General features: G+C 37.1%; 2 protein-coding genes across 3 annotated transcripts in view; both read right to left on the bottom strand.

The window, feature by feature from the left end:
• Window positions 1-22,456, bottom strand: part of LOC134848232 (pre-rRNA-processing protein TSR1 homolog) — a 311,724-nt gene that overhangs the window by 84,211 nt on the left and 205,057 nt on the right. The window lies entirely within an intron of this gene.
• The window catches only part of LOC134848510 (uncharacterized), a 30,652-nt gene continuing 25,905 nt past the window's right edge, over window positions 17,710-22,456 (bottom strand). For both annotated transcript variants that reach the window (XM_063865993.1, XM_063865992.1), the window contains 3 exons: window positions 19,030-19,094; window positions 18,417-18,764; window positions 17,710-18,223 (listed from right to left, as the gene is read on the bottom strand). In XM_063865993.1, the coding sequence (XP_063722063.1) occupies window positions 17,964-18,223; window positions 18,417-18,764; window positions 19,030-19,094 (673 nt within the window). In that variant the 3' untranslated portion in view covers window positions 17,710-17,963. The remainder of the gene's footprint in view (window positions 18,224-18,416; window positions 18,765-19,029; window positions 19,095-22,456) is intronic.

Raw genomic sequence — 22,456 nt, 5'->3', positions numbered from 1 at the left:
AATTTTTCCAAGTTCAAACCACCATTTAAGCGCATCATCATAGGTTCTTTCCACATGCTCCAAACCAAAAATTTCGCTTAAGGCATTTTTTGCTCCTGCTGCTGAGGCTAAGAAAACGGGTAAAGCTAGTAAACGAGCGGAAGAAACGCCCAAGCCACCCTTGGCTGCCGGGAGAACTGCTTGTAAAACTGGTTATCATCAAATTTCACATTAGTGACTTGCATAACGAATTTCTTAGTAATTTGTCTAAGCGTTCCGAAAAACTATTTTGCAAAAAAAAGGGCTCGTACGCAATAAATATGGAGTTTTGGCATGCTAAAGCAATTTTTCAGAAAATAAAAACCATAATTGGCGTCTATTTTTTCTTTCCTTATTTTTTTTGTCAATCAATTCTTTTTGGCAAAGTTCGCCGATTGGAGATTCTAAAATCAGGAGTTCTTCTTTTGTTTTTATTTTTGTTTTGAGGAATTTTTTTCAAAATTATGTTAAAACTGAAATATACTGTGTACTCGTAGTCGGTCCCAAAAAACAAAGTTCGCACTTCTCAGTGTTTAGGCTCAGGCTGTACATTTGTTCCAATTTCAGAGGTTTTTAAGGTCCCAGAGTACCGGAGTACTACTTTACAGATGTCGGCTGAATTTCCATCATCTAAACACCAGATGTTGATTTTCGACTCCAACTGTTTGACTAGTGTCTGAATTGTTACCACAAAAAGGGATGAGGCTCTAGGATCACCTTGCTGTGTTCCGTCTTCTGACATTATGACAGAGCTTCTATAAAGAAGGTAACTAGGTTTACTATATGCGCAAGCACCCAATGGAGTTGCTGTTACCGAATTCCATTTTTTCTAATTCATTTGAGTTTATGTTGATTTCTGCAGTTTTGACAGACTTGTCAATCTCCATGAGCAAATTTCTTCGAGATTATACTTATTCATTTATTGCACACTTCCGCGATTTTTTTTGGATGTTCTAACTTGTAAAAAGTGAACCCAATCTTTTTTCCAATTCCAATTGTTTTACTTAGCTTTTGTAAACATTTGGAGAAAAACCACATAGCTGGGTCTCCGATCCCCAGACAAACTATAAAAGATTAATTCTAAAAACATGGCTGAAAACCACAGCTGTAGATATCTATGACGACAGCTATATCTCGGAGCAATTAGAGATGGCTTGACTCTTTTCTCTCTCAACTACTCGAGCTCTGAAATATTCAGTTAGTAGTGAGTTAGAATAAATTCGTTCAGGGTAATACAGCAGCTAAGAGGATCTTAATAGTTTGAAAGGGTTCTTAGGCGCGGGGCCTCCAACTCTGATCTCACCGAGAATTAACATCGTTATTTTTTAATGTCCTCTACTCGGGAGACTTCGAATCCGTCCTGAATATTATGTTCAACCTCACCTTCGGGCTCCACTCGATCTCGCATTTAGGCAGCTTATCGTGTCCGCGTGATGTAACCGGAAACAGTCCTTGAACACCGGGTGTGTGTTGCAATAAAAATGGCCGTTTTTTTTTTATTTCTCAGAGATCACCTGGCTCAATTAGAATATTGAAAAATACCTCGACCTTCGTTTTCGTTTCGAATTCGTAATTAAAGAACCTAGTTTTTCAGTACAATAGAAGATTCCGCTGTGCCATCTGGGGAAAGCCACATGCTCACCGGACAGTCTAATCAATGTCCCTATTAAACGCATACCTCAGGGTGATAAACAAAGGGTGATCCAGCGTTGTTCCATAAGTTTACAATTAACATCAGAAAATAAAATTTATCAACGTTACCTCAGCACACCGCGTGCCATGAATGGCATCATATTCTTTTTTACTTTCTTCTCAAAAATTTAAAATATTCACCGTGAGGGTTGTTCTGGATAAAAAATTTTTTTGACCACTTAAGCCATTTGACACTTAATTTTTCTTTTCGCACTTGTCGTAAAAATATTTGCGACGTGGGGAAGCCACGCACCAGTTAAAAGCCACCAAATTGCCACAAAGTGAAAAAAGGTTTCATACATATTAAACAATTTCAGTCAACTCAAGTTCAAGTAAAGTAATATCAGGTCAGCTCTTAAAATCTCATTTCTCTCGTTTTCTGTTGTATTGAAAATTAAGTTCAAAAAAAATTTCTTATGGCTTATTTTGTCAAAATTTAATTTTCATACACTTCACTCAATTATAGGATCATTTGTGTCAGTGTAGATTTATATTTCGTGATCTTATACTAATCATTGCAGATATTAAGCCCAAATGCGTTGTAGATTATACCAAAAATAATTATTTCTAGGATTTTTGATATGCACCCGAAAAGGGAGACAAGACGGCAATAGTAAATAGCTTGTTGTCTCCATCTTTTAAACAGAGCTATAATGTTACTCATACTGCATTAGGTTGATCAAATCAACGTTCTTTATCGTCTGTCTATCACAAAATTCAGCTTAAAAACTGATGTTTTTCAACCATGTCACTAAATGGGAATGTCACCAAAAAATCAGCAAAAAAACTTCTAAATAAATAACAAAAACACGTGAGTTTGTAAAATTTGCACTGAAATTACACAGCGGGTGGCTCAAGTCAGTTGCCCTAATTCGGTGGGTTTTCGACGATCTTGACCTAGACAGTTCATTTTTAGCCTGTTTAAGAGCAAATCATTGTGTTACAGCTTTCAGACTATCATTCAAACGATTTTTACTTATTTTTTGTTTACATTTGGAAAAAATCACATAGCTGGGTCTCCGATCCCCAGACAAACTATAAAAGATTAATACTAAAAACATGGCTGAAAACCACAGCTGTAGATATTTATGACGACAGCTATATCTCGGAGCAATTAGAGATGGCTTGACTCTTTTCTCTCTCAACTACTCGAGCTCTGAAATATTCAGTTAGTAGTGAGTTAGAATAAATTCGTTCAGGGTAATACAGCAGCTAAGAGGATGTTAATAGTTTGAGAGGGGCACTTAGGCGCGGGGCCTCCAACACTGATCTCACCGAGAAATAACATCGTTATTTCTTAATGTCCTCTACTCAAGAGATTTCAGATCCGTCCCGAATATTATGCTCAACCTAACCTTCGGGCTCCACTCGATCTCGCTTTTAGACAGCTTATCGTGTCCGCGTGATGTAACCGGAAGCGTCAATTCAATATCTTTTGTTTCTTATTCCTTCTTCGTCTCTTGTCACGCGACCACTTTTCGTGTGTTATTTGGCTGCAGTGTTGGTGTGCGCGCGTTTTTGCAATAAAAATGGCCGTTTTTATTGCAAGTTGGTTCGAAGCGTAAAATCAATTCTGCAGTTTCGCTGTCAAAAATTGATTCTGTCCATTCTGTTTGGATTTCATTTTACGGAGCCATTTCAATTTTTCCAAGTTCAAACCACCATTTAAGCGCATCATCATAGGTTCTTTCCACATGCTCCAAACCAAAAATTTTGCTTAAGGCATTTTTTGCTCCTTCTGCTGAGGCTAAGAAAACGGGTAAAGCTAGTAAACGAGCGGAAGAAACGCCCAAGCCACCATTGGCTGCCGGGAGAACAGCTTGTAAAACTGGTTATCATCAAATTTCACATTAGTGACTTTGCAAAACGAATTTCTTAGTAATTTGTCTAAGCGTTCCGAAAAACTATTTTGCAAAAAAAAGGGCTCGTACGCAATAAATATGGAGTTTTGGCATGCTAAAGCAATTTTTTAGAAGATAAAAACCATAATTGGCGTCTATTTTTTCTTTCCTTATTTTTTTCGTCGATCAATTTTTTTTTGGCAAAGTTCGCCGATTGGAGATTCTAAAATCAGGAGTTCTTCTTTTTTTTATTTTTGTTTTGGGGCATTTTTTTCAAAATTATGTTAAAACTGAAATATACTGTGTACTCGTAGTCGGTCCCAAAAAACAAAGTTCGCACTTCTCAGTGTTTAGGCTCAGGCTGTAAATTTGTTCCAATTTCAGAGGTTTTTAAGGTCCCAGAGTACCGGAGTACTACTTTACAGATGTCGGCTGAATTTCCATCATCTAAACACCAGATGTTGATTTTCGACTCCAACTGTTTGACTAGTGTCTGAATTGTTTCCACAAAAAGGGATGAGGCTCTAGGATCACCTTGCTGTGTTCCGTCTTCTGACATTATGACAGAGCTTCTATAAAAAAAGGTAACCAGGTTTACTATATGCGCAAGCACCCAATGGAGTTGCTGTTACCGAATTCCAGTTTTTCTAGTTCATTTGAGTTTATGTTGATTTCTGCAGTTTTGACAGACTTGTCGATCTCCATGAGCAAATTTCTTCGAGATTATACTTATTCATTTATTGCACACTTCCGCAATTTTGTTTTGGATGTTCTAACTTGTAAAAAGTGAACCCAATCTTTTTTCCAATTGCATTTGGTAAAAATGCACCCTCTTGTCCAGAAATTGCTTTGTTGTTTATGCTTCGACAAATTTCGCGTTTCAAAAATTTTCAATTCCTGCACTCTCTTCCTGCAATCCAAATTGCACTGCGTTTAAACGAAACATTCCCACTCGATGTTGTATCTGCTTTTGATTATGTCGAAAAACATTTGAAAAAAGCTTTTCATGATATAAGGTTAGGGGCAAAAATGAAAATTTTTTTAACCTTTTTTCTAATCCAAACTTTTAGTTCGCAGGATCCCGTGAGGCTTTTTCTTGAATGTGTTCAATCCTCCTCAAATCTGATTTAATGGCCTTCAACTAAATTGCACCGTTTCAGATGATAGGACGATATAGATTCTATAAAGGTTCTTACTGATGTGCCAATTTGTACCGTTTGCGATGTTTAGTTATATAGTTAAAATGCTTTCGCTGCTTTCTCATTTCTTCTACTTGCGTTTGCTGAGCAAGAGGTATCCGTTGAAACATTTATGCCGAGGTCTTTTCCTTCTCTATTTGCACCAGTGTTCTTCCCTTTAGCGAGATACTTGTGTTTCCTGTCAGTTTCAGAAATTTACATTTGTTATATTCAGTTTTGTTAAGTTCTGGCTGCTTCGTTTCCATATTTTTGCCGCGTCTATTTACAGAACGATCTCTTAGTTTTATAACCGTCTGAATTATCAAAACGCTTTACAATGACACGTTCCGGGAGATCGTTGATAAAGATGACGAAGAAAAGAGGGGCCAGAATTCAACCTTGTGGAACTCAGCTCCTGACAGTTCTGAGGAAAACGAAAAAACAGTTTTTGCTCTCTGATTTCGATATCTAAGGTAACTTTCGAGTAATTCCAATTCTCCTCCAGCAACACCATTGTTTTGTAAGTTCAAAATAAAATTCTTATGGCTTATTTTGTCAAAATTTAATTTTTATCCACTTCACTCAATTATAGGGTCATTTGTGTCAGTGTAGATTTATATTTCAAGATCTTATACTAATCAATGCAGATATTAAGCCCAAATGCTTTGTATATTATACCAAAAATAAATATTTCTAGGATTTTTGATATGCACGCGAAAAGGGAGACAAGACGTCAATAGTAAATAGCTTGTTGTCTCTATCTTTTAAACAGAGCTAAAATGTTACTCATGCTGCATTAGGTTGATCAAATCAACGTTCTTTATCGTATGTTTATCACAAAATTCAGCTTAAAAACTGATGTTTTTCAACCATGTCATTAAATGGGAATGTCACCAGAAAAAAAGCAAAAAAACTTCTAAATAAATAACAAAAACACTTGAGTTTGTAACATTCGCACGGAAATTACACAGCGGGTGGCTCAAGTCAGTTGCCCTAATTCGGTGGGTTTTGACGATGTTGACCTAGACAGTTAATTTTCAGCCTGTTTAAGTGCAAACCATTGTGTTACAGCTTTTAGACTATCAGCCAAACGATTTTCACTTAGCTTTTGTTTACATTTGGAAAAAACCACATAGCTGGGTCTTCAATCCCCAGACAAACTATAAAAGATTATTACTAAAAACATGGCTGAAAACCACGAAAACCACAGTAGTTATTTATGATGACAGCTATATCTCGGAGCAATTAGAGATGGCTTGACTCTTTTCTCTCTCTCAACTACTCATGCTCTGAAATATTCAGTTAGTAATGAGTTAGAATAAATTCGTTCAAAGTAATACAGCAGCTAAGAGGATGTTAATAGTTTGAAAGGATTCTTAGGCGCGGGCCTCCAACTCTGATCTCACCGAGAATTAACATCGTTATTTCTTAATGTCCTCTACTCGGGAGACTTCGGATCCGTCCCGAATATTATGTTCAACCTCACCTTTGGGCTCCACTCGATCTCGCATTTAGGAAGCTTATCGTGTCCGCGTGATGTAACCAGAAACAGTCCTTGAACACCGGGTGTGTGTTGCAATAAAAATGGCCGTTTTTTTTATTTCTCAAAGATCACCTGGCTCAATTAGAATATTGAAAAATAATTCGACCTTCGTTTTTGTTTCGAATTCGTAATTAAAGAACCTAGTTTTTCAGTACACTAGAAGATTCCGCTGTGCCATCTTGGGAAAGCCACATGCTCACCGGACAGCCTAATCAATGTCCCCATTAAACGCATACCTCAGGGTGATAAACAAAAGGTGATCCAGCGTTGTTCTATAAGTTTACAATTAACATCAGAAAATAAAATTTATCAACGTTACCTCAGCACACCGCGTGCCATAAATGGCATCATATTCTTTTTTACTTTCTTCTCAAAATTTAAAATATTCACAATATTCACCGTGAGGGTTGTTCTGGATAAAAAATTTTTTTTGACCACTTAAGCCATTTGACACTTAATTTTTCTTTTCGCACTTGTCGTAAAAATATTTGCGACGTGGGACAGCCACGCACCAATTAAAAGCCACCAAAATGCCGAAAAAGTGAAAACTTGTTTCATACAGATTAAACAAATTCAGTCAACTCAAGTTCAAGTAAAGTAACGACAACATTCAAAAAGCAGTAAAACACAGTGAAAACGACCAAATACAGTGAAAAAACGTGATATGACAGTTTATATATTCTTTCCGGACGAGATGTGAATACAAATTCCAATTTATTGTTGTTTTAGGTTGATTTGTATTTTTCCTGTTCGAAAGATCAAATGTTTTGGTTGTTGTTCAGGTACCTTCCTTTGAGTTTTGTTTGAGTAATTAAGCACTTAAATGATAATTTTGCCGGTCACCAGAGGGTAGAGCGACAAACTGTCAGACGCGCTCCAGTCACAGCAGGGGCAACAAGGATATCATCCACAACGACTGTTGGATAATATAAGCACAATTTTAGTATCGTTTTAGTGTCGTCCCACTAAACTTTAGTGTTGGTGGACACAATCGGACCGGTCCAATTTTGCCCTCCATCGGTTGCAAAATGCCAAGTTAAGTGTCCTATTTTGGATATCCTGTATAAAAGGGCTATAGTACCAACAATAAACTACTACTATTAGGTTGAAACCAATTTTTATTTTATTCATTTCCCGTGTTAGACCCAAAAGACCCTGATTGTAGCGAAAAATATCAATTTTTGGTCCAACCGTTCACCCCAAAATATAGGTTATCCGAACTTTTCCCCACGAAAAAATGCATGTGCGCAGTGCTGCTATATAGTTCAATCACCCTTATAAAGAAACCGCGCGGAGAAAGCATTAGGAGAAGTCGAAACAATGAGTCTTTTTCGACCAACTTTTTGGTGATCTTTTAGAAAATCAAAATTTTGAATTTTTTGAGACAAGGCGATAAAAAAAATTTGCACTAGAAGGTTGCTAGCAAAATGACCTCAGTTACAACAACAGGTTTAGAACAACCCTCGGAGCAGGAAGGATGTGGAGGGTTCAAAACCGATAGTTTTTGCTAAAATTTTATTTTTAAACCAAATTTGGTCGGTTTTTTGACATTTTTCAGTACTGCACAAGGATACTGCACTTTTTTCAAGCAAAATTAAGCTTTTTCAACAAAAATTGCTAAAAACCATAGGCTTGAAAAAAGGGCAATCTAGCAAACGCGTGTTTTTTTGATATCTCAAACACTACTAAACTGATTGGAATAATTTTACTACCATAAATCGAAGTTTTTGCTCATTTTTGACCCATAATAGTTTTTAGTATAGGAGGTTTGAAATTAAAACTTTTTCTAGAATTTATCATTTTGGGGGTCTAAATTCAAGGAACCCTCTGAGCGAAAGAATTTTTGTAAATTTTTAGTTTTATTCTACAAGGAAGATTGACCAGCTCAACTAACCTTGTTTTTAGCTAATTAGATCACAGCTGGAGGCTTTCCGCTGAGAAAACGCTGGATTTCGTTGATTTTGAGGAGCTCTCCGAAGCAATTCTCCGGAGTTAGTTGAGCAGAAAATTTTAGGTTATCCTCTGAAGAAGTTAAAACAATCCTCCGGAACAAATTTAGCCAATTTAAAGTCATTTAGTCACCAGTTGGAGACCCCTTTAAAAAAATAAATTGAAATTTCGGATAATTTAGGAAATCCTCCGAAAGAACCCTCCGGAGTGTAATAAGCTCCTAAAAACCCTCCTTAGAAAAATTTGGGAAACCCTCAGAAGAAACTTAGTTGCCTGAATTACCCTCCGAAGTGACCCAATAAGCAAATTAGAAGACACATTGAATACCCCATTAGATTCAAAATAGAAGCTTGACTACCTTAAGGGTGTGTATTTTAGGAGTATTTAGAGCATTTGACACGGAGAATCGCGACTTAGGATTCTACAAGGGTTCATCAAAGTACCCGAATAAATTTTTTTGATTGCTATTTTGATTGCGTGTCTGCCTTGAGCTGCTTGGTAGGAAAACTTGGGCAACCCGGGAACACACTCGATGAGCGTGTTAGGTTCAGAAACGCTCACCTGAGAATAGTAAAAATTGAACGCTACTGTCGTGCACTTGGACTGACCGACTGTGGTAGAGCTTTTGCTTGAATTAAATGTTAAACAGACTTTTTCGATCAAACGTTGCCCTGAGCTACTTAACAGGACAGCTCGGACAAAAGCAGCAATAGCAGGGTATATGGAAGAAGACCTCAGTGAGTGCAATAGCAAAAATACACTCACTTGAGATGACAATTGTCCTTGGCTTCTTTCATTTGGAGTGTTCCAATTGAGGGAAGTCTTTTTCTTTCGTTTTAATTCGCACGGAAATTACACAGCGGGTGGCTCAAGTCAGTTGCCCTAATTCGGTGGGTTTTGACGATGTTGACCTAGACAGTTAATTTTTAGCCTGTTTAAGTGCAAACCATTGTGTTACAGCTTTTAGACTATCAGCCAAACGATTTTCACTTAGCTTTTGTTTACATTTGGAAAAAACCACATAGCTGGGTCTTCGATCCCCAGACAAACTATGAAAGATTATTACTAAAAACATGGCTGAAAACCACGAAAACCACAGTAGATATTTATGATGACAGCTATATCTCGGAGCAATTAGAGATGGCTTGACTCTTTTCTCTCTCTCAACTACTCATGCTCTGAAATATTCAGTTAGTAATGAGTTAGAATAAATTCGTTCAAAGTAATACAGCAGCTAAGAGGATGTTAATAGTTTGAAAGGATTCTTAGGCGCGGGGCCTCCAACTCTGATCTCACCGAGAATTAACATCGTTATTTCTTAATGTCCTCTACTCGGGAGACTTCGGATCCGTCCCGAATATTATGTTCAACCTCACCTTCGGGCTCCACTCGATCTCGCATTTAGGCAGCTTATCGTGTCCGCGTGATGTAACCGGAAACAGTCCTTGAACACCGGGTGTGTGTTGCAATTAAAATGGCCGTTTTTTTTTATTTCTCAGAGATCACCTGGCTCAATTAGAATATTGAAAAATAACTCGACCTTCGTTTTTGTTTCGAATTCGTAATTAAAGAACCTAGTTTTTCAGTACACTAGAAGATTCCGCTGTGCCATCTTGGGAAAACCAAATGCTCACCGGACAGCCTAATCAATGTCCCCATTAAACGCATACCTCAGGGTGATAAACAAAAGGTGATCCAGCGTTGTTCAATAAGTTTACAATTAACATCAGAAAATAAAATTTATCAACGTTACCTCAGCACACCGCGTGCCATAAATGGCATCATATTCTTTTTTACTTTCTTCTCAAAAATTTAAAATATTCACCGTGAGGGTTGTTCTGGATAAAAAATTTTTTTTGACCACTTAAGCCATTTGACACTTAATTTTTCTTTTCGCACTTGTCGTAAAAATATTTGCGACGTGGGACAGCCACGCACCAATTAAAAGCCACCAAAATGCCGAAAAAGTGAAAACTTGTTTCATACAGATTAAACAAATTCAGTCAACTCAAGTTCAAGTAAATTAACGACAACATTCAAAAAGCAGTAAAACACAGTGAAAACGACCAAATACAGTGAAAAAACGTGATATGACAGTTTATATATTCTTTCCGGACGAGATGTGAATACAAATTCCAATTTATTGTTGTTTTAGGTTGATTTGTATTTTTCCTGTTCGAAAGATCAAATGTTTTGGTTGTTGTTCAGGTACCTTCCTTTGAGTTTTGTTTGAGTAATTAAGCACTTAAATGATAATTTTGCCGGTCACCAGAGGTTAGAGCGACAAACTGTCAGACGCGCTCCAGTCACAGCAGGGGCAACAAGGATATCATCCACAACGACTGTTGGATATTATAAGCACAATTTTAGTATCGTTTTAGTGTCGTCCCACTAAACTTTGGTGTTGGTGGACACAATCGGACCGGTCCAATTTTGCCCTCCATCGGTTGCAAAATGCCAAGTTAAGTGTCCTATTTTGGATATCCTGTATAAAGGGGCTATAGTACCAACAATAAACTACTACTATTAGGTTGAAACCAATTTTTATTTTATTCATTTCCCGTGTTAGACCCAAAAGACCCTGATTTTAGCGAAAAATATCAATTTTTGGTCCAACCGTTCACCCCAAAATATAGGTTATCCGAACTTTTCCCCACGAAAAAAAGCATGTGCGCAGTGCTGCTATATAGTTCAATCACCCTTATAAAGAAACCGCGCGGAGAAAGCATTAGGAGAAGTCGAAACAATGAGTCTTTTTCGACCAACTTTTTGGTGATCTTTTAGAAAATCAAAATTTTGAATTTTTTGAGACAAGGCGATAAAAAAAATTTGCACTAGAAGGTTGCTAGCAAAATGAGCTCAGTTACAACAACAGGTTTAGAACAACCCTCGGAGCAGGAAGGATGTGGAGGGTTCAAAACCGATAGTTTTTGCTAAAATTTTATTTTTAAACCAAATTTGGTCGGTTTTTTGACATTTTTCAGTACTGCACAAGGATACTGCACTTTTTTCAAGCAAATTTAAGCTCTTTCAACAAAAATTGCTAAAAACCATAGGCTTGAAAAAAGGCCAATCTAGCAAACGCGTCTTTTTTTGATCTCTCGAACACTACTAAACTGATTGGAATATTATAAGCACAATTTTAGTATCGTTTTAGTGTCGTCCCACTAAACTTTGTTGTTGGTGGACACAAACGGACCGGTCCAATTTTGCACTCCATCGGTTGCAAAATGCCAAGTTAAGTGTCCTATTTTGGATATCCTGTATAAAGGGGCTATAGTACCAACAATAAACTACTACTATTAGGTTGAAACCCATTTTTATTTTATTCATTTCCCGTGTTAGACCCAAAAGACCCTGATTTTAGCGAAAAATATCAATTTTTGGTCCAACCGTTCACCCCAAAATATAGGTTATCCGAACTTTTCCCCACGAAAAAAAGCATGTGCGCAGTGCTGCTATATAGTTCAATCACCCTTATATAAAGAAACCGCGCGGAGAAAGCATTAGGAGAAGTCGAAAAAATGAGTCTTTTTCGACCAACTTTTTGGTGATCTTTTAGAAAATCAAAATTTTGAATTTTTTGAGACATGGCGATAAAAAAATTTTGCACTAGAAGGTTGCTAGCAAAATGAGCTCAGTTACAACAACAGGTTTAGAACAACCCTCGGAGCAGGAAGGATGTGGAGGGTTCAAAACCGATAGTTTTTGCTAAAATTTTATTTTTAAACCAAATTTGGTCGGTTTTTTGACATTTTTCAATACTGCACAAGGATACTGCACTTTTTTCAAGCAAATTTAAGCTCTTTCAACAAAAATTGCTAAAAACCATAGGCTTGAAAAAAGGCCAATCTAGCAAACGCGTGTTTTTTTGATCTCTCAAACACTACTAAACTGATTAGAATAACTTTACTACCATAAATCGACGTTTTTGCTCATTTTTGACCCATAATCGTTTTTAGTATAGGAGATTTGAAATTAAAACTTTTTCTAGAATTTATCATTTTGGGGGTCTAAATTCAAGGAACCCTCTGAGCGAAAGAATTTTTGTAAATTTTTAGTTTTATTCTACAAGGAAGATTGACCAGCTCAACTAACCTTGTTTTTAGCTAATTAGATCACAGCTGGAGGCTTTCCGCTGAGAAAACGCTGGATTTCGTTGATTTTGGGGAGCTCTCCGAAGCAATTCTCCGGAGTTAGTTGAGCAGAAAATTTTAGGTTATCCTCTGAAGAAGTTAAAACGATCCTCCGGAACAAATTTAGCCAATTTAAAGTCATTTAGTCACCAGTTGGAGACCCCTTTAAAAAAATAAATTGAAATTTCGGATAATTTAGGAAATCCTCCGAAAGAACCCTCCGGAGTGTAATAAGCCCCTAAAAACCCTCCTTAGAAAAATTTGGGGAACCCTCAGAAGAAACTTAGTTGCCTGAATTACCCTCCGAAGTGACCCAATAAGCAAATTAGAAGACACATTGAATACCCCATTAGATTCAAAAAAGAAGCTTGACTACCTTAAGGGTGTGTATTTTAGGAGTATTTAGAGTATTTGACACGGAGAATCGCGACTTAGGATTCTACAAGGGTTCATCAAAGTACCCGAATAACTTTTTTTGATTGCTATTTTGATTGCGTGGCTGCCTTGAGCTGCTTGGTAGGAAAACTTGGGCAACCCGGGAAATCACTCGGTGAGCGTTTTAGGTTCAGAAACGCTCACCTGAGAATAGTAATAATTGAACGCTACTGTCGTGCACTTGGACTGACCGACTGTGGTAGAGCTTTTGCTTGAATTAAACGTTAAACACACTTTTTCGATCAAACGTTGCCCTGAGCTACTTAACAGGACAGCTCGGGCAAAAGCAGCAATAGCAGGGTATATGGAAGAAGACCTCGGTGAGTGCAATAGCAAAAATACACTCACTTGAGATGACAATTGTCCTGGGCTTCTTTCATTTGGAGTGTTCCAATTGAGGGAAGTCTTTTTCTTTCGTTTTAATTCGTTCTATTTTGAAATTATCACTGCTATTTTTGAAAAAAAATTGCATGATTTCAAAATTTGGAAGTAATTTGATAAAGCTGCAATGGTAAATTGATACTGATACGAGAGATCGCTGTCACCTATAGGGTGTGTTACTATATAATCGTCAGTCGTCTTTTGCGTGTGTCGGTTTTTAAGACTTATACTTTTGGTATAATGTTAGAAAAAAGATACTTGAGAGGGATTAAATTTTTCTCATCACTGGGCACACCCGGTGTTTAGTCTTGAGTAGAACTACTTTCAACACTTTTTAAAAAAAATCAAGTATTGATATATTTTTCTGAACTTTTGCACTGTCGTCAAAAACTTTCGTTACATCACTCGTCTTAGCACCTGGAACGAAAAGACTCATTAGGCTAAGTAACTAACATACCTAGACTTAGAACAGGTAGTATGCGAAAGTTTAAGTCGAGACATAGCCAATGCTACAACTCACCCCTAACAGTACAATCGTCACTACTCGGAAGGCTTCAATCCTTCCGCAGTCGTTCGGGTGCAATATAATGATTTTTGTCTGAAGACGAGATTTTTTTGTGCAGCACATTTGGACTCTTCCGAGCATGAGTCTTCGGATGTAGAAGACGGCTCGGCCCTTCTGAGCACGTGTTTTGTTTTTATGTAAAATACGACCGAAAGCCTCTGAGCGCAAGCCTTATAAGGTGCAGCAAGGTTGGCATCTTCTGATCGAGAGCTTTCTGCTAGGAGAAGATGCCGATTGGCAGGATCTGGTTCATAATGCAATAGGGACCATCACAAACCGGGTTAACTAGACAGGGGAAAACCTTAGACTTCCTGATAGGAAATCAAAGGGTACAGGGCAATCCTGGAGTTACTAGAAGGATCTGTCTAGGAGTCCTGGCGAGAATTCAAAAACTTTTGAATTTTTTTTCAACTAAGATAAACCTGTCTTAACCTTTGGTGTTTCATCTTAGCTGATTTACGTAAGAACAAAAAAACGTTTGTTTTCATGAAAAAGAAAAATATTGGTAAACCAGTCTTGTGAGTCAAAAAAAAGCAAAGGTTTCACCAAAAACTTGGCAACAATCGGACTTTGTTTGGGATATGTCCTAAGGAAACACTCTATATATATCCCATCATTATATCCATAAGCAGTTAAAAAGTCCAAGTTTGTTTTTTTTCGAAAAGTCTGAAAAGTCCTAAAAAACTTATTGGTTGTTTTTTCAAAAAACTAAATTTTGAATGCATTGAAATTTCGTTTTTACTATCTTGCTTAGTTGAGGAGTGTTTTTTAACTCCTACTGTATGTAATTTTGTATAAAAAATAATCCGAAAAAAAATCGATATATTTCCAGATGAAAGAATGAAAGATGTACCTTCCTGTTGGTTTCCTACCTATGTGAGCTCGCTCGAAACCAATTTTTTTTAGCTTTCAGCCAGGTTTGTAGCCAAATGCCGATTCTAAATTTTGCATTAAAAAACCTGGGATTCCAGCCCTGGTTGCTAGCATAATTCTTTGAAAAGCAGCCCTTGACTCTTAGACTGATCTAGGAAAGCCAGGAAAGTTCTTGCAAGACTTTGACCTGGTTTTTCCCCTGGCTAGGCGTGGCTCCAGGGATGCTCCAGGGATTGACTTCCATGGGCAGGCAACCTGGGCAGTAATTCTGACAGAAACTGACAGGACGTTCAAAAAAATTTTTTTTTCCGAATTTCAGTTTCTCAGTTAAACGGCCAAGCGATACTTTTTTCAGGAAAAAATAGCGGCAAAAACGACCATGAATGAATTATTACACAAACTTTTTTATTAAACTTTTTGACACCAAAGCACTAAGAATAGCCGACGCTACCAGCTAGTTAATCAGGTGGTCAGCGTTGCTCAAAATTATGCCAGTTCAAATTAAAAAAAAAGACAAACACAGGTCTGTGGGGGAGTATGAACCCTTTTCACTTTACTTGCTGTATAAAACAATGCATGCAATACCAATCAGAGGCTGGGGCGGCATTGAAACCCTAAGGCCTTTAGACATGTCTTTGAACCGGACGACATTAGTTCGTACAGTTAGAGAAACTATAAACTAATTAAAGTAATTATATAAGAAATAAAATGTTTTTTACTTCAACGGTCAAAAGTAGGAAAATATGTGGCTTTGTTTTAGGTACACCCATTTCAATTGCTTTGCATTCAAGATGGATATATTTTGTGGGAGCACTAGCGTGAGAAGAAAAATTGGCAGATTCAGTCAAACAGTGAACTTTTACATTAAAAAACTTATCCAAGTAAAACTTTCAAGAAATGAGAACTTGTTTATATGCTTTTGTCGTCCAAATTGAATTTTTAATTTTTCTTCGAAATAATTTTAATGATTTTTGTTATGATGAGAACTTCCATTATAAACGTTTTTCGAAAAGCCAGATAAACTTTCAATCTTTGCGCGAGACTTTTGTTGAAAAGCTGGATGCATCGAAAGTTCAATACACTTAAGGATTAACTGTATTCAAAAACTTGTTCAAAAATGTTTATCATGTAAATCAAGCGAAACTTTTAGCCTTTTAAGCAAGTCCTTTGGTGCAATCTTCCAGAAATTCTGGTTTAATTTTTCGGGAGACTTCTAAACCGAAATTTATTGGAACTTTTGTTCAAATTTGTACAGCACGTATTCAATGATTTAAAAAAAAAAACAATTACATCTGACGGTCGTAAATAGAAAACTGTGGATGTAGGTTATCTGCTCTTTTTTGCTGATAGTTCTTAACTTAAGCTCTTTCTTTTGAGCTGGATCTTGATAAGTTAAAGCTATTTTTTTTAATAAATGATTCATCGTAAAGTCAGATAAAATTGTAACTAATGTTGTATTTCTTTACAAAATACGGCTTGCGATATAAACATAACTTCCTGACTTTTCAGATATATTCAAAACAAAAGTCTAAAGACAAAAAAGATACAAAATTGAGGTAACACAGGTGAATAAATGATCAAAAAACAAATTTTATTTTTCAAATTTTAATAAATTGCTAATAAAGTTTTCATTTCTTAAGCACGTCTTCCATATTGCGTAAATACCAACCAAAACTGGCTAGTTTTGAACTTCGAAATATAACTTTTTACGGAATACATAGCAAATTCGAGATAATATACTGCTTAATAAGAAACTCTCAGAAGCGCTTCAAGAAGTTCAATTACCGTACAACCTGAAATGAGTAACGTACAACCTGAAAAAATTTCATTTAAAGATAATAAGTTTTGTCATTTGACTGATCAACCATCCATCATAACTGTTGCCGTAAAAACAGCTGCGGTTTGGTTGCCGTACTCAATCAGACCTAGGACAGTACCCGGGTCGAGGTGCTCATTTTATGTTTCGAATATCTCGACCAAAAATTGATATGTTTCGACTAACCCGACCAAAATTTGGTATGTTTCTACCGTCTCGACCAAACATTGGTATGTTTCGACCGTCTTGACTAAACTTTGCTATTTTTTGACCGCGCTCGACCAAAACAAATGTGCTTGACCATAGTAAGCTGTTGCGACCGTGATCATAACTGTTGCCGTAAAAACGGCTGCGGTTTGGTTGCTGTACTCAATTAGAAGTGCGACAGTACCCGGGTCAACGTGCTCATTTATGTTTCGAATATCTCGACCAAAAATTGATATGTTTCGACCAACTCGACCAAAACTCGGTATGTTTCTACCGTCTCGATCCAAGCAAAAAATGTTTTTTACAGTGCTCGACCGACGAAACTTTCTCGACCCAAGCAAAAAATGTTTTCGACAGCACTCGACCATACAATCATGCTCGACCCAAACAAAATATTTTTCTAATGTCTCTACCAAAAAACTATGTGCTCGACCGCGCTCAACTCTAGCAAAATAAGTTTAAGACTGCACTCGACCAAACATTCGTGCTTGATTCAAACTAGATAATTTTCCAGTGTCTCGACCACAAATAATACGCTCGACCCAAGCAAGATGATTTTTGAATGTTTCGACCACAAAAAATGTGTTCGGCATTTTCAAGGGCTCGAACAATATTGAGGTGATTGAGCGGGTTGCCAGTCTATCTTTGTCCGCTTTCAACTTTTTTAGTCTAATAATTTCTGCTTTCGACTTTCTTTGACTTAACTTGACATGTTGCGACTTTGTGTATGTATGTATGTATGTATATATGTATGTATGTATGTATGCATGTATGTATGTATGCATGTATGTATGTATGTATGTATGTATGTATGTATGTATGTATGTATGTATGTATGTATGTATGTATGTATGTATGTATGTATGGAGGTATGTATGCATATATGTATGTATGTACTGCCATTTGATTCTCTGATTACAGCTAAGTTGCACTTGCAGTTGTTTCATTACTGACTGTATAGTGACCTAATACTGGAACAGTACAGATACTATCCCAGGTCAAAACCTCAGTGATTGAGAATAATTGCTGTTTCTAATTCTTAATTTACAAGCATGATAGAAAAAGTGCGTTAATTTGCATGTTTTCACTCTGTAAACTACTAGCCACAGTAAAACTAAAATGAGTTAATATTAGTCTTTTATTAGTGTATTTTTTTAACAACAACATTGATCTCATAATAGATAGTTTAGTCTGAGTCAATATGGGCTTCTATTACAATAAGTTTGATGTTCTAGGCTTGGTTATACGTATTACGAGTTTTAAAAATTAGTACTGAACTTATTTTATTTTCCCCAGTTTTATAAATTGCTCTATTTCTCATCACGTCTTTAAACATCTTCAAAGTTCGAATGACATCTTGAAAGAAGTCTGTGCATGTGGCTAGAAGGATAGAGCATGTCGACGTTTCGGATGCTGATCAAATCCAGCACTGTTTGCACTGGACTGGTCTCGAACGGACAAGATTGCCAAAGCTCAGCTCCAGGTGGAACTCGACATCTGTTGTGAGGTGTTACAAACCCGTGGGAAGTTATAAGGTTCTGTTGGAACGCCTCATTTTGTTCAATTGTTCTTGGGAGAGGCAAAAGACCTGAAAATATGCAGTCAATGAGCAAAAAACCAAGATACACTTTTATCAAACTGAAACTGGGGGAAAACAAGAGCAATTTCCATTTAGCTTTGCGCGTTTACCGTTTTTGTGCGTTTGTTCATGAATATTACCAAGTTTATATGTTTAATCACGAGGTGTAGTTCTCAGTTTCCCTTGGGTATTTTAATCTCACCTAAATAGCTGCAAATCCATCTTTCTTGTTGCGCATTTTCGAAGTACAGATTGCCGGCAAAAATATTGAGCTCAGCATAATGAACAATCTCGTCAAACTGGAGACTGTTTCCCTTTGGAATTGAGAACCCTTCAATCTCATGCAAAGCTTTCATGGATAGTGATGGTTTCTGATGGTAGGGCTGGAACATGTACAGAACGGCATGGTTCATTTCATGCAACGTGTCGTACAGGGCGTTGACCTCGAAGGCAGTTAGAAGGACCAAGTCGCCAGTGATGTTGCACCTGAGCAGCCAGAAGGGGTCTCGCATGAACTCGTCCATAGGTTTGGACAGAGCAGTCAAATGACCTAAAAACAACAACAGTTTGCATACCACACCCATCAAACTATGCAGTTGCGTCACTGTATGCAGTAGCGAACACACTTTATAACTAGAAAATGAGATCAATTCAGTCAAGATCGAATGCTGTTTCTACTAAATACAAACTCCTATTCGAATAGTCTATTCCGTCTTTTGAACTTAATTGATAACTTTTGGTCTCAAAATTTAAAATAACCAATGGCAAAATACACAATAGAAAATTTCTTCAACGGTCAAAGCTTTTAGCATTACCTGCTGTATTAGAATCAATGATCTGCCTTTCTGATGCGAGCATTTGTAAATCTTGAGCTTCAGTTCTGAAACAAAACGAGAGCGAACCCAAGGCATGCAGCTTCATGAAAATTTCTATGTTCTTAAAAAACTACAGAAAACCCAATAATCATTTATAAATATACAATATTATGACAAATTAAAAATGCACATTAATTGCTCCAAACTGTCAGATAGTAGAAAAAAACTATGTTGATACCCAACGTCCTGAACACCAACAAGAAACAACAAACACAAGACCAAAAATTGAATTATTACGATTTATTATTATTGAGGATTTACAATCAGATTATATAAGAATATACAAAATGATTGAGGGGAACAGAAGTTCCCTAAAAAACATAAAAAAGGCGTTACAAACTAGTTTCACGGCAAAGATAGCACAAACAACAAATTACCCACTAGCAAGGATTTTCAGTAGAATAATAGTTTGAGAAGAAATCCCAAAAACAAGTCTGAAATTTCTTTTTCAAGTTTTGGTAAGAAAAGAACACGACGATTCAAAAACGCGCATATAGGATGTTGGCGAGTCTCTGCGATCTGTGCCAGACATTTGCTTTGCAGACATCTAGGCGAAGTTTGGGAATGTTGAATAACATTCTGCTCGACCCTCTCGAACTGTAGATTGAAAACGATAATAATTTGATCGAGTCACTCCACTGCACAGCATAATGATCATTGATGACTTTAGATAACAACAGTAGATCGTTCATTTACATGTAAAAGGAAAGTGGGAGAAGCTTCAACTTAGCCAGTCTTTCGGAATATGATAAACTACTATGATAGCCAACAATCCATCTGGTTGCATCACGTTGTACTGGAAAAACATGTAAAAACTGGAACAATCATAGATTTAGATAGATTGAACTTGTTTTCAGACGATAAATGATATGAACAGTTGCGCTTGATAAGAAACAAAACTGTAAAGGCTTTCCGTACACTCAATTTGATCTGGTCGTTTCATTTGAGGCTTGAAGATATATGAACGCCACGATCTTTCTCACACGAGGTTTCTTTCAAGCAAAACCCATTGAGGTAAACAGGGGTAGTAATGTTTTCGCCTGCTAAGAATGAGATAAGGTGACTCTTGGTATAATTGAACTCCATTTGATTGCTGATCGCCCAACTTCCCAGGCAGTTGAGGTCATGCTGCAGCAACGAAGACTCATTTATGCTACGAATAGACAACAGTTTGGCATCGTCGGCGAAAATATAGGCTACACCTAGAACTCCATCAGGCAAATCTAAGGCAAAAACCAAGAACAGCAGCGGGCCGAAGATGAAACCCTGAGGAACACCAGATAAAACAAATAGATGATTAGACTCAGTTCCGTCTAGATTTACCAACTGTCTTCTATTGGAAAGATAACTTCTGAGTATTTTGAGAACTTCTGAGTATTCCGCCTACTCCAATTTTTCGTAGTGGGTCAAGTAAAATACTGTGGTTTATTTTGTCGAATGCCTTTGCAAAATCAAGGTACACGGCTTCAACGACAGGTTCTTTCTGATGAATTCCCTTGTACATGTCTTCAAGATATGCGATAAGCTGAAGCACTGTTGATTTCTTTCGCTGAAAACCAAATTGACTATGATGAATGAGAGGTGCTACAAATGAGTACAAAGCCTTGAAGATACCTTTATCAAATAGTTTTGAACAAATATTTAGGAGAGTGATTGGCCGATAGTTAGTTGCAACTTGACGATTTCCTTTCTTGAATAGTGGGGTAACTTTACCAATCTTCCAACAGTCAGGAAAAATCACGTCTGTTTGATTTTGTTGAATATGGTACTCAAAGATTTCCAAAGCGCTGGCACTTCATTGAATGGAGCAGGAGGCAACTGATCATGTCCACACAAGTTTGAAACATCGAGGTCATGAATGACTTTCATGACACTCGCGGAGGTGAAGTCATTTTCGGTGAGTTTAATAGTGGGATTTTCAGTCGGTATCAGTGAGACGTGCTCAACGAATACCGACTGGAAGTACTCATTGAATAAACACGCTTCGGGAGATTGCACGACAGGCGCTATGGTATGTTTAACAGGTGCATTTTGTTGCTGATCAATGTTTTTTTGAAGAACTGTGCTGTATGCCGTGAGGTTTGTTGAGATGTTCTCGGTTTCTTTTTTTTGTAGACTCGTGACTAGTTGATAAGATATCAACTTTATCTTTCAGATGATCTAGCTTCCCAACAAGTATCGGTATATTATTTTCTTCGGCACTCAACTTCTCCACAACTTTCTCCAATGTGAGCTCTTTTTTTTCTAGCGATTTTCAGTTGAGATAAACTCTCTCGTGGTAAACATGAGAGACTATCTTTTTTTAGCGGAGAGAAGAGAGAAGCAACTTCCGCATCCGTTGCCCAAATTATTTCGTCGATGGTTGGATACCAATCATTTGAAGTCAGCTTTTTAGCCGAAACGCTATCGCCCATTATCAAGCTTAGAAAGAAGCAGGAATGAGCGCTGTTCAGAAGGAAATAATGAAGCAGGAATGAGCTAGTGCAGGAATGAGCAGAAAATAGGAAAGAAACAGGAATTTGGGGACCACCACGGCTGACCCAGGAAATCAACTTGTTATCTGAAACTATTAAATAAGTTTATCAAAACAATTAGGCTAGCGATAATACTAGCGATTAGTCGGTTTGTATGCAGCGATCAAAAAGAATTTAAAAACCGGGCGTTTAATCTGACTAAAGCGAATTTCTGACATAAATGCTCGAGAGAAAAGAGAAGGACTAGAGAATACTTCCTTGAAAACACTTCTTACCAAATTAATTACAAACTCGGAATGAAGAACAAAATTGATATCTCGTTATCAAACAAGATGGATGAGCTGCACCAACGGCTCTCTGACCACGAATGCTACAACTCAAAAATAGTAGATTCATAGAAAAAGCCTTTTTAATGAAATGAGACAACTTTGAATCGACAAAAACCTCGAAATTTTTCTGCAGTTTTTAACGTGCCCTGGGAATTTGGTTGCTTGTCACTCTTTAGCACAGAAAAAACTAGACTTTTCTTATAATGGACAAATTTGTATGTTTTGGCTAGAAAATCAAATATACCATAGAAAAGCGGACTGTCCAGCAATTAAAAGCAAATTAACATCAAACCCTCGTCCTCGTTTCAAATGAAGGAATACCCACATTTGAATAGAGATGATGGTATAAGTGATTATGCAAGCCAGCGTTGTTTGATTAACTACCACGAATAACTGCCAGATTAAAGTAAGCTTTGAAGACTCGGACGAAATAATAGTAGTCTACCAAAGCAACTGATGATATAAGCAATGGAACCACAAATTAAGAAGGCTCGCGGAGATCGACGACATAATATGAGGGATAGTTACCAAAAAGCAACCCGTCCGGTTGCTCTAACAAGAATA

Source organism: Symsagittifera roscoffensis, chromosome 6, assembly GCF_963678635.1.
Source record: "Symsagittifera roscoffensis chromosome 6, txSymRosc1.1, whole genome shotgun sequence".
NCBI classification, from domain to species: Eukaryota; Metazoa; Xenacoelomorpha; order Acoela; family Convolutidae; genus Symsagittifera; species Symsagittifera roscoffensis.
Note: the sequence above shows the minus strand (reverse complement) of the source record. Positions and strands in the feature narration are given on the sequence as shown.